Consider the following 11,903-nt stretch of genomic DNA (forward strand, 5'->3'; position numbering starts at 1 on the left):
CTGGTCTGAGCCAGTTGGATTTGGGGATGGAGTGACACAAGCACCCCTGTGGCCGCCACCACTAAGACTGTGCTGGGCCAGACCTGAAGCCAGCACAGTACTTGGTTCACCCACAGCCTGCTGTAACCACTCCCTGGCTACTGCCTATGTTTGCTCAAGGACATTGGGCTCCACAATTAGCAGGTGGCAAATCCAGCCAGGCCTGTGTCATTTCATTCAGGGCAGTGAGTTCCCCCAGGCCCTGGGCATGTCCAGAGGTGCCATCTGGGAGCCAGGGACTAGAGTCAAAAACCTTAGAAGTCTACCTGGTATTCTAGTCTACTGCAGCTGAGCTGGCATTCCAGCCACAAAAATGCAGTCCTTCTCACTCTTCCCTCCGCTTTCCAAAGGCAGAGGAGCCTTACCCTGTGGGCTCTGACACTGCCACCACAGTCTTTCGGGGAGTACTGCCAGAATACCACTGCCAGTGTTCCCTCACAGTCTCTTAAGTCAGCTTGTAGCAAATGTTGCTTGGCCTGGGACTTAACCTTTGAGGGCAGTGGGCTCCCCTCTGACCCAGGGCAGGTCCAGAAATGCCATCTAAGAGCCCACTTGATGCCCTCTGTGGCTGAGCTGATACCCGAGGTGCATGGTAGAGTCCTCTTTACTTTTTCCTCCACTTTTCTTGGGCAGAAGAAGTGTCTCCCTGTGGCCGTCACAGCTGGTATTGCGCTGAATCTCACCTGAAGCCAGCAAGTCTCAGGGTCTCATCTAAGGCCCGTGACATGCTTACCTAGGTATTGCTGCTGATTATTAAGGGCCCCAAAGCTCTTCAGTTAGCAGGCGATGAATCCTGCCAGGACTAGGTCCTTCACTTCAAGACAACAGGTTTTCTTCTGGCCCAGTGTGTCTAGAAATGTCATCCGGGGGCTAGGGCCTAGAAAGGTGGCCTCCCAACTCGGACCAGTGCTCTATCCTGCTACGTCTGAGCTGGTATCCAAAATGCAAGACAAAGCTCTTTCCACTCTTCTCTCTCCACTTCTCAAGCAAAAGGAAGAGGTCTCTTTTGGAGCTGTAAACTGTGCAACCTGGGGTTAGGGGAGGGGTGATGCCAGCACTCCCTCAGTCGCCTTGACTGGTGTCTCAGTGGATCACATGCCCCCTAGATCACTGGTTCTGGGCCCAGTTCAGCACTAGGACTCACCTAGGAGTTGCAGTCCCTGTGGCCTAGACTGCCTTTCAAGTTTATTTAAGGCCCACAGCACTTTAGCCCACAGTGGCGAGGCTTGTGGAAAGTCAAGTGCCAGCCACGGGGATTGGCAGCTTTTCTCTGGCTAGGGCTGGTTTAATGCTGTCCCTCCGTGGGCAGGCATCGGCTGAGTTTGGTCCAGTTTTGCTTCCTGCTATGTAACAAGGGCAGCGCTGAGTTCAGTGCCTCACAGTTGCTGTACTCCCCTCTCCCTAGTGCATAGAATTGCTCTCTGCACCATGCCAGTGCCAGTGCTGCTGTGGGATGCTGGAGGGGTGGTGGTGATTCAAGATTGTTTTTCCTATGTCTTTAGTGCCTCTTTTAGTGATATGAAGTTAAGACCAGGTACTGTGAGTGCTTACCTGATTTTGGGTTCTTATGAAGGTAATTTTTTGTGTAGATAGTTGTTAAATTGGTGTCCTTATGGGGGAATGATCAGTGGAGCCTTCTATTCTGTCATCTTGCTGTGCTCCCTCTTCATTTTCTTCTTCAGTGACTGAATCTCAATGTGCCTCAGTTTCCTCACCTGTCTTGTATGTGGTAGTAATAATACATAGTTGTTGCAAGTTTAAATGAGAGGATAGTTAGCTCAGCCCCTTTCTGATGTATTAATAATACATGTGGAGCTCGTAGAAGAATGTTTGGCATACAGTGCTTAATACATGATGGTGGTTGTTGTTATTTTCAGTTTCAATGCTTCCTCCTGCAGTGCCAGTCATCGGTAATATAGGCTTAACAAATATTGTTGAATGGGTGAATGTTTCCCTTCCAAAACTCTTCAATTTTTCATTGTTTTCCTTACATGCATATTATCATAAAAATTCAGTTTCGCCTCATTTAATTCTGAAACAAACAAACCAACCAACCACCTATGGATTTAAATAGGTTTTACTGTCTGATATAAGGAAATAGACCAATTCTTTGAGATACATTTTTTTCTTGATACTAGATTTCAAAAGGAATTTATTATAAGATTATTTATGGGGCAGGAGGCTAGTAGAGCGAGGACAGCTCATTTTTCTAAAACCTACTTAACATGTTGAGATTAGAAAGAAATTTTTCCATTAAATACAGGAACTGTATCAAATTACATTGACAGTCCAGGGGGATTAGGACAGCTGGGAGGTGGAAAAGACAGAGCTTTGTGTGTTCCCCTATATCTAGAGATTCCAGTGGGATACTAAAGAGGAAGATCAGTGGTGTGTGCAAATGGGCAGGTATAATTCAGAAATTGCCATCTGAAATAACCTCTTACATCATAGGTTTATTTTTGTCTTTAGGGAGCAGTGTTGTCAGTAATTTACTATAATTGCAATAACCAGATCATTAAACCATGTCTGTAGAGAGCATGGAAAAATACAGCTGCCCTTTAAGTGACAATGTATCAAAGAATACACTAAGACTATTTTAATCAAATAGTATTACTATTGTTCTTTTTCTTTTTTTTTCTTTTTCTTTTTTTCATTTTTTGAGTCCTGCTCTGTCATCCAGGCTGGAGTACAATGGCGTGATCTCAGCTACTGCAACCTCCACCTCCCTGAGTTCAAGCCATTCTCATGCCTCAGCCTCCCAAGTAACTGGGACTACAGGCACATGCCACCATGCCTGGGTTTTTTTTGTTTGTTTGCTTTGCGCTTTTTTTTTTTTTGTATTTTTAGTAGAAACAGGATTTCACCATGTTGACCAGGCTGGTCTTGAACTCTTGACCTAAAGTGACCAAGTTCCAACCACTCAGCCTCCCAAAGTGCTGGGTTTATAGGCGCAAGCCACAATGCCTGGCCTATTACTATTTTTAATACAGTTTCCTATAGATGAAGTGGGCATTTAAGTTACACATGCGTGTGTGTGCACGTGCGTGCGCGCGCACACACACACACACACACACTTTGGCATCCCTTCAGAAAATGAGAGCCTACCAAGACATACTTAGTTGTTTTGGAGAGTTAAGTGAGCATGGTAGTGATGGGGGCTAGTATACTGATTTTATTTAGATTTTTCAGATGATTCTTCAACAAAAGCTATTAAAACATGAGTCATCTTTGGATCAGAAGAAAGTTTGTCATTGGTTAAAAAGCTGGTCTTAAATAAGGAGATAGCATAGTGGGCTCATGGGCATTTTCCTCAGTGGAAATCAGTTAGCATGGTATTAAATGGTCCTAGGGGCAGGGCGCTGTGGCTCACGCCTGTAATCCCAGCACTTTGGGAGGCCGAGGTGGGCAGACCACTTGAGGTCAGGAGTTCGAGACCAGCCTGGCCAACATGGTGAAACCCCATCTCTACTAAAAATACAAAAATTAGCTAGGTGTGGTGGCACATGCCTGTAATCCCAGCTACTCCGGAGGCTGAGGAAGGAGAATTGCTTGAACCTGGGAGGCGGAGGTTGCAGTGAGTCAATATCAGGCCACTGCACTCCAGCCTGAGTGACAGAGCAAGACTCCGTCTCAAATAACAATAAAAATAAAAATAAAAGGTCCTAGGATTTAATATGTTTTTTATAAATGATATGTTAAAGTGACTTCATAATGTAATGTCCAGGTTTTTTGACAATTCCAACTTGTAAAAGATAAAATTGATGGAAATGAATTTCAGGGAGATAGAAATACTTGCATGAACAGACAAAAGAGCCGTGGGTAATAGTTAATACAAAGGAATTAGTAAGGAAACAGAATCAGATTGTTTACAAAGTGGCCAATGTGATTTAGGAAAGCCTGAGAGTCCCTGTAGCCTATTGTTAGAGAGAGGCTTCAGCCTATATAGTTCTTGTTACCATCAGTAAAAGTGTTGAAAAATACTGTCCTACTCATACCAAACATTGATTCAGGAGGTGGTATAAATAAAAAAAAAATAAATTTAAGCAAAGCAGATACATGTTGGGATGATAAATCTATAATGAGTTATAAAAGGAAATAAGGCTTGCTTTAGGATAAACGTTTTAAACCTGAGACAATGGAGAAAACATCTGGTCAACTGAACAGATGTGGAATTCCTTTCCTCACACCGCAAACACATAGAATATTAGATAAAATGTATCATTTTTCTGACTGGGCATGGTGGTTCCATATTTGCTCTGCTTTCTCCATGTGAAAACCCTGAACTGAGAAAATAACTCAGAAGCTGGCCCCAATTCATAGAATTCTGTAGGGGCCTGGCAGGGGCAACTTCGAAAGCAATCCTATTGGGTTTTGGTTGTTTTGGTTTTTTTTTTGACAAAATACCATGGACCTCTCATGAGATAAACTCATCAGCAGAAATTGCGAAGTACTTAGCTATACACACTCCTTGAAGTCAACCAGTAGAAGCAACAAAATAAACTGAAAAACCAAATAGAGAAATCTTAAAGGAACTTTAAAAATCAATGTCTAAACTATTAAAAGATAAAAAAGGATCTCCCAAGAGAAAAAAAAAAAAAAAGGAGAATTTGAAATAAAACAATAGAAATGCTAGAAAAGAAATCATTGAAATGGAAAAAGCTCCATTCCTGCTACTAATTATTGGAATACTGGAAAATTTTCTTCATCATTCTGTGTCTTGGTTTCCCTATCTGTAAAATAAAGTAAAAATGCTTCCATATAATGCTATATTGAAAGCATTAAATTGGTAGTTCAAAAAATACTAGTCTCCAATCCATCTCCCCATCACTATATAGGTATAGTAGTAGCCAGATATTCTGTCTCAGTTTTAAACACTATGTTCTATCTTGTCATCAAACCATAGAACCAGGTTTGGAGTTCATAAGAATATAGTAAACATGAATATGAAGTTCTGAAGAAAGCAGGGGAAGGGGAGGGAAGACGTGCCCAAAGCTGCCTGTATTTCTGGAGCATATGTTTTAGTTACTTTGCCTTGGAAGGCCTAGGGCAGTAGGGTGCACAGGACCCAGTATAGAATTGGGCCATGGCCTTCCCAGCCACCTTGGTTCCATCCTGGCTTATTTCCCATGTAAGTGTATGGGAAATTTCCCTGTGGAGTTGGGCAGAAAAGGCCTTACCTGGTTGTCAGGTACAAAGCTGTGGCTGAAATCTGAAGCCCCGTGAACTCAAGTGATCTAAGAGGATGCTGAAACACCCAGCTTAGTCTCCTCTGATCGCAGCACTGGAAGACCATGCATAGCAGTTGGGGAGTGAATCAACCCCCACAGTCTTTTATAAGTCCATTGTAAGTCCTGGTTTTTGCTTAGCAACGGGACACTTTGTCTCTTACACATGCAGGCACATTCTCTCTCATTTACTTCTCTCTTATTTGCTTCCCTTTTTTATCCTCTCCTGTTCTCCTTCTGCCTCTTTCTTTTGCCTCCTCCCCTTCCTCATCCAAGTCCCTCTTCTCTGCTCATTTTTTAGGCCTTCATCAACCCCTGTAGGCACGTTTCACCCTTGGGTGGCTCTTGGGCTAAAGACACTCCAGCATGCTCCCACAATGCTCTGCCACAGAGTTATCAATTCAAAAACAATCTTTAGTTTCCCTAGAAGGAATGAAGGCACTGCACCAGGTTAAATGCATACAAAATGCCCCAGTAACCATGGAGAAATGTGCATCAATCCCGACCTTACACCCAAGTCTTCGTAGATCTTGGCTCTGCTATATCCTGGTCTTATGATTAAAAAATGAGGCTGATGTTTCCTTGGGATGTATCTTTCAGATATAAGAGAGCAGAGACAGCAGCTTAACCAAGTGAATGAGCTTCTTATCTCTATCCTACAAGGGATGTGGTAGCAGTGAAGAGCACCCAGGATCATTGCTCCTTCTAAGAATGGGGGAAGGCATGGAGTTGAATGAGTAGGGTCAGCCGATAGATTACTCCATTAGGTTTCAGCAAATATACCAAGTTGTTTATCCATTGCCCTCAATACCCCTACGCATACCCGCAAGAGAGTGTCTTCATTTGCCATTGCAGAGCCAGAGAGATGCACAGTTGGACTGCCCTCAGACTAGAGGTACAACACAATTCCTATGGCTTTGACTCCCCTCGGGGTTTATTTTATGTTTAGTGAGTAGCACCAATTTTAGAGAATCAGTTACCAATAATTTACTCATTTTAATTAGGTTTGTATTTTTGTATTTCCTTTTGAAAGTAACACATATTATGGGTTGATGTGGGTAGGGAGGTACGAGGAGAGAAACAAGAAAATAGAGGAAAAAATATGACTTGCATCCCCAGGAATCAAACGACCATGTTGACATGTCGTATGTTTATTTTCAAAATGTTTCCTTACATACTTGAAGGCTTTTAAAAAGTGATTATTTAATTTTATATCCTGCCCTTTCTTTTCAACGTTATAGCATATATTTTCTCATCATTACGAACCGCTTTATAATTGTAAGTGCTTTTTAATGATTGTTTTTGAGATGGGGGTGTCACTCCCTTACTCAGCTTGGAGTGCAGTTGTGCAGTCTCTGCTCACTGCATCCTCTACTTCCCAGGCTCAAGTGATTCTGCCACCTCAGCCTCCTGAGTAGCTGGGACCACAGGTGTGTGCCACCACGCCCAGCTAATTTTTTGAATTTTTTGTTTTTTATAGAAGTGGGGTTTCGCCATGTTGCCCGGGTTGGTCTCAAATGCCCGAGTTTAGGTGATCCACCTGCCTAGGCCTCTCAAAGTGCTGGGGTTACAGGCTTGAACCACCATGCCTGGCCATAATGGTTTTTAATGAGTTTTTTCTTTGATGGATATAACATAATGTTATTTACGAAACCTTTCCCTGTTTTTGAAAATGTGGGATGGTTCCACTTGCTATTATAAATACTGCAAATAAATAAATACTGCCGCCTCAGGGCATAAAGATTAACAAGAATGCCTTGAGATTCTATTATGCGTCAGGCCTTGGGCTGGGTTCTGGGGGAATATACATGGTTCCTGATGTCAAGAATTTACAAGTTAATTTGGGGGATAATGACATAATCCTAAATTAATCCTAAGCACTTTCCTTTTGTCCTTTCAGATAAGATCAAAATAATCATAAATAATATTGAATTTTTTGTAAAAGAAAGCAGAACCAAGAAAGGATGTATATATTGATTGCAATTGATATATAGCACATGTCTAGATTGACCAAGACAGAAAATGAATTGTTAATCATAGCAAATATTGGGGAGTTTAAGTTCAAGCAGCAACTGGTCTAATTTGAATTTTAGTTTTACCTGATAAATATCCAGTAAACAACACCAGACTGTACATTTCCCCCATGTAATTTAAATGCGCTGAATAGAGTTGATTGTTTTTCATAAATCCGAAAATGTATAAACATTCATTAGGAACATGTGCCTTCAATTGCAACCAACATTGGTGGCTGATTAACTGAGTTGCAGTTCTAACTTTATTGGCCTGTTGAGATCTACTCCCCCCTTTTTTTTTTTTTTTTTTATAATTACTTTGAAGTTCATGGAAAAGTATTCCAAAAGAGAATTATGAAGTTCATGAAACTACAATATTTTTTGTTTGTTTGTTTTGAGACAGAGGCTTGCTCTGTTGCCCAGGCTGGAGTTAAAATAGTGCAATCTCGGCTCACTGCAACCTCTGCCTCCCTGGTTCAAGTGATTCTCCTGCCTCAGCCTCCTGAGTAGCTGGGATTACAGGCACCCATCACCACATCCAGCTAATTTTTGTATTTTTAGTAGAGATGGGGTTTCACCATGTTGGCCAGGCTTGTCTCAAACTCCTGACCTCAGGTGATCCACCTGCTTCAGCCTCCTGAAGTGCTAGGATTACAAGCATGAGCCACCGCACCTGGCCCCAGACTACAACAGATTTTAAAAAGAACATTACGATGGTGGGTGTGTGTGTGAGTGAAGGGGTGTTACTGTAGAGCAGGGGGGGTGGTAAACACAGGTAATAGACTAGGAAACAGCCTATCTGAAAGATGCTTTGAAACACCAGGATTTTGATATATTAGAATGAAGTGTGCATGTGCCAGAGAACCAAGTCCTTCCAAACTCAAGCATTTGAAGTAATAGACCAGTGGGGACTTCTCCAGAGTCTGGGCAGGATGATTCTAGTGCTGCCTCTGTGCTGTAAGCAGGGATACATCTCACCACTTGTTTTCTTCTTTCAGATCGATGACCCCAACAGCAATCTTGAGGAGGCGATTAATGAGGCAGAGGCCATCACCTCTGTGAACAGCCTGGGAAGCAAGCAAGCCTTGAATACAGATTACCTTGATTCTGATTACCAAAGAGGACAGCTATACCCGTTCTCCCTTAGCAGTGATCTCCAGGTGGCCACATTCACTCTCACAAATTCAGCCCCAATGACTCAGTCCTTCCAGGAACGGTGGTACGTGAATCTCCACAGCCTAATGGACCGGGCTTTGACCCCACAGTGTGGCAGTGGGGAAGACCTATATATCCTCACAGGCACAGTGCCCTCAGACTACAGAGTTAAAGACAAAGTGGCAGTCCCTGAGTTTGTTTGGCTGGCGGCCTGTTGTGCTGTCCCTGGAGGTGGCTGGGCCATGGGCTTTGTCAAGCACACCCGGGACAGTGACATCATAGAAGATGTGATGGTAAAAGATCTTCAGAAACTGCTTCCATTTAACCCTCAGCTGTTTCAGAACAACTGTGGTGAGACTGAGCAAGACACAGAGAAAATGAAAAAAATCCTGGAAGTGGTTAACCAAGTCCAGGATGAAGAACGAATGGTGCAATCTCAAAAGACTTCTAGTCCCCCCTCTAGCACCAGGAGCAAGAGGTCTGCTCCGTTGCCTCCAGAGGCATCTGAGGGAAGTAGTAGCTTTTTGGGAAAACTCATGGGCTTCATTGCTACCCCATTCATCAAGCTTTTTCAATTAATTTATTACCTTGTGGTAGCAATCCTGAAGAACATTGTCTATCTCCTGTGGTGTGTTACCAAGCAGGTGATTAATGGCATAGAAAGTTGTCTTTACCGCCTGGGGTCAGCCACCATCTCATACTTCGTGGCCATTGGGGAAGAGTTGGTGAGCATTCCCTGGAAGGTGCTGAAGGTTGTGGCCAAAGTCATCAGGGCTATTCTCCGGATCCTTTGTTGTCTGCTGAAGGCCGTTTGCCGAGTTCTGAGCATCCCTATCCGTGTCCTTGTGGATGTGGCCACTTTCCCTGTGTATACCATGGGCGCTATTCCAATTGTATGCAAGGACATTGCACTGGGCCTTGGTGGCACTGTCTCACTGCTCTTTGACACTGCTTTTGGTACCCTGGGTGGCCTATTTCAGGTTGTTTTTAGTGTCTGCAAGCGGATTGGCTACAAGGTTACTTTTGACAATTCTGGGGAGTTATAAACTCAAAAAACTAATAGTATCCAGTCACCGTGAATTTGAAAGCTGGAATATTTTGTCTTTACAATGGGTTTCTGTTCACTGTCAGTTATCATTATATTTTGGCCTTTGGTGGGGATGTCTGCTTGTTTTTGCAAAAGAAGATGGCAGAATTTAGACTTGACAGAGGAGAAATGCTCAGGGTGAGATTAGGTGTAGTAATCTGCTGTTTACCTCCAGTTATGTGTGCAAACTCCCAAGCCACTAATAACTTCAGTTATGCACTCTGACATAGATGACCACCTGAAACGCACTGGTATTTATTTCTGATGATTAAAAATTACAGGAGAGGGAAGAATTAGAAAAAGAACAACTTTAAACCAAAAGTGTCTGAGAAAAGGACAAAGGGAGCTTGTTCTTCCCATTGCTTTTTGTGATTTAAGGCAAAACAGATAAAAAAAAATTCTGCAGCCAATTTCTCAGCATTTGCTTATCTTTCTCCCCAATTTAACTGACCTTGGTGGAATGCAGATAATGCCTCTCTGTTGAAATGACCTTGTGGGGATGTAGAATTTTCTGTATCTCTTAGCTTTTCTTGGCTCTCGAGGATATGTACAGTTTTCATTTTCTCCAAAGTTGAATTTTGCTACATTTTTCTTTTAGGTGATTATAAGCACTTTTAAAAAAATCATTTTTAGGTAATGGTAAGCATTTTATGCCGAACGTGGCGTAACAGAGTTTGAATTGAAGGGCAAAGGGTTTTTTTTTTTTTTTGCACCTTGAATAGTATAATACAGTCCTCTCAGGTGAAAAGAAGAGAAGAGAAGGTGGACAGCCCTGCTGTTAGTAGGTGCTGCAGATCCAAGGACATCTTTTGCCCAGCTTGGATTAACTTGACGTGTCTCCCTGCCTGACAAGGTTGAACTGAAAGATCCATATGTTAAGCTAACATGAAAATTCATATTCTGCAACATACTAGATTTTTCTAATGCATTGAGTAAGTACCTAGTACAGTAAAAATACTCTGACTTATGTCCCTAAATGGTTGTTTTGGTACAACTATATAGAAAAGAGCCACAAAATAAAGATAAAAATTATTCTGGCCATCTCTGAAAAAAATATATAAAATATTTAAGAATAATTATATCTTAGGAAATTATTTTTATACTGTGTTTGAGGCTACAAACATAACTCCCCCATTAATACAAGTGAAATGTGAGAGCTCATTCTCAAAATTTTTTTGATCAAGCACTTGTCATTTTAAATCTTGCACTAAAAAATGTAACAAGAGGGACCAAACTTTGCTTCCCACAATCGGGGTGGAATCATCTGGATTTTTCTGAATGTTTTAAAGAATTGCTGAGAGGTAGGAAACAGCCAAGTATGAAATACTGATCTTAGAGCTACAGCCCAGGATCAATCAGAAAGTTATATGCAAAAGTTCGGGGTCCCAACAAGGAGAGAACATGTCAGCCATTTGCATGGGGTCGATGAATGAGAAACATGAGCTTAGCAAGAGTTACATTTTGCAGAAAAATAGCAGAGTCACACCCAGAGTAGAACAGCAGCCAGCAAGCTGCCATCCTGATCGATTTGTGGTGCAAGGTTAGGGAGTATGGGCACCACATGAGTCCATGCTAGGGAGATATGCACCAGGCTTATCTAAGAAACTTAAAGCAGTATTTTACCAACACTTGTCTTAGGGAGCATAAAGTTTGGATGTCCCTTTATTTCAGCAGTGTGAAGGTAAAGGGTGAGGGTTTGACTTGATACTGATTGGTCAAGAATCCTGCTGGATAAAGAAAAGGAATTTTAGAAGTGACCAGAGGGACAGTCCAGCCAAACTATTATTTGATAAGGAACCTAAGGCCCCTTAGTTTCATGGCTAACTGAGAGCAGATTAGGAGCCAACGTTGTTTGCACATGTCCCATCACACCTGGGGTGTCAGACATGGGAAGTTCGTGCTTTTATTCAGCTGCCTCCCTGGACCATGGCAAGATTTCCTCATCCATCAAACAGACTCCAGGCCCTGACTAATCAGTTGGATTTGGCTTGTGTGATGAAAACAATTAGCCGTCCACGTACAACATTATGCTTACTGCATCCCAGGGAAACTTAATTCCCTCCTAGCACATATTTGCATACTGAAAGGCCCGAAAAGGGCATCCGTGGCAGCTTGAGCCCCTTAGCACCATGTAAGGAGCACAGCATCCAAACGGCTTCTTGAGAACCATTTGGGAATGTCTTCTTTTTCACATCCAATTGTTTAGTGTCTATTTATTCTTGCATGACCTGTTTTGAAATCTAAAAAGGGACAATAAAGCAAAAAGTATCAGTAAGGTTAGGTGGCTGAGACCCACTGCCCTGAGCTACTAGTGTGGCTGTGCCCATGGATCTCTGGAACCATCTGCATTGGACCTGAAGCCACAGCAGGTGGCTGGACTGCTGC

At 42.5% G+C, this 11,903-nt stretch overlaps 1 protein-coding gene across 1 annotated transcript in view; it reads left to right on the plus strand.

Annotated features, from left to right (window-relative positions):
- The window catches only part of ENDOD1 (endonuclease domain containing 1), a 39,925-nt gene extending 29,792 nt beyond the window's left edge, over nt 1-10,133 (plus strand). The window contains 1 exon segment of the mRNA NM_001260700.1: nt 8,275-10,133. Within this exon segment, the coding sequence (NP_001247629.1) occupies nt 8,275-9,477 (1,203 nt within the window). The 3' untranslated portion in view covers nt 9,478-10,133.
- The last annotated feature ends 1,770 nt before the right edge of the window (nt 10,134-11,903 follow it).

This window comes from Macaca mulatta, chromosome 14 (genome assembly GCF_049350105.2).
Source record: "Macaca mulatta isolate MMU2019108-1 chromosome 14, T2T-MMU8v2.0, whole genome shotgun sequence".
NCBI lineage: Eukaryota > Metazoa > Chordata > Mammalia > Primates > Cercopithecidae > Macaca > Macaca mulatta.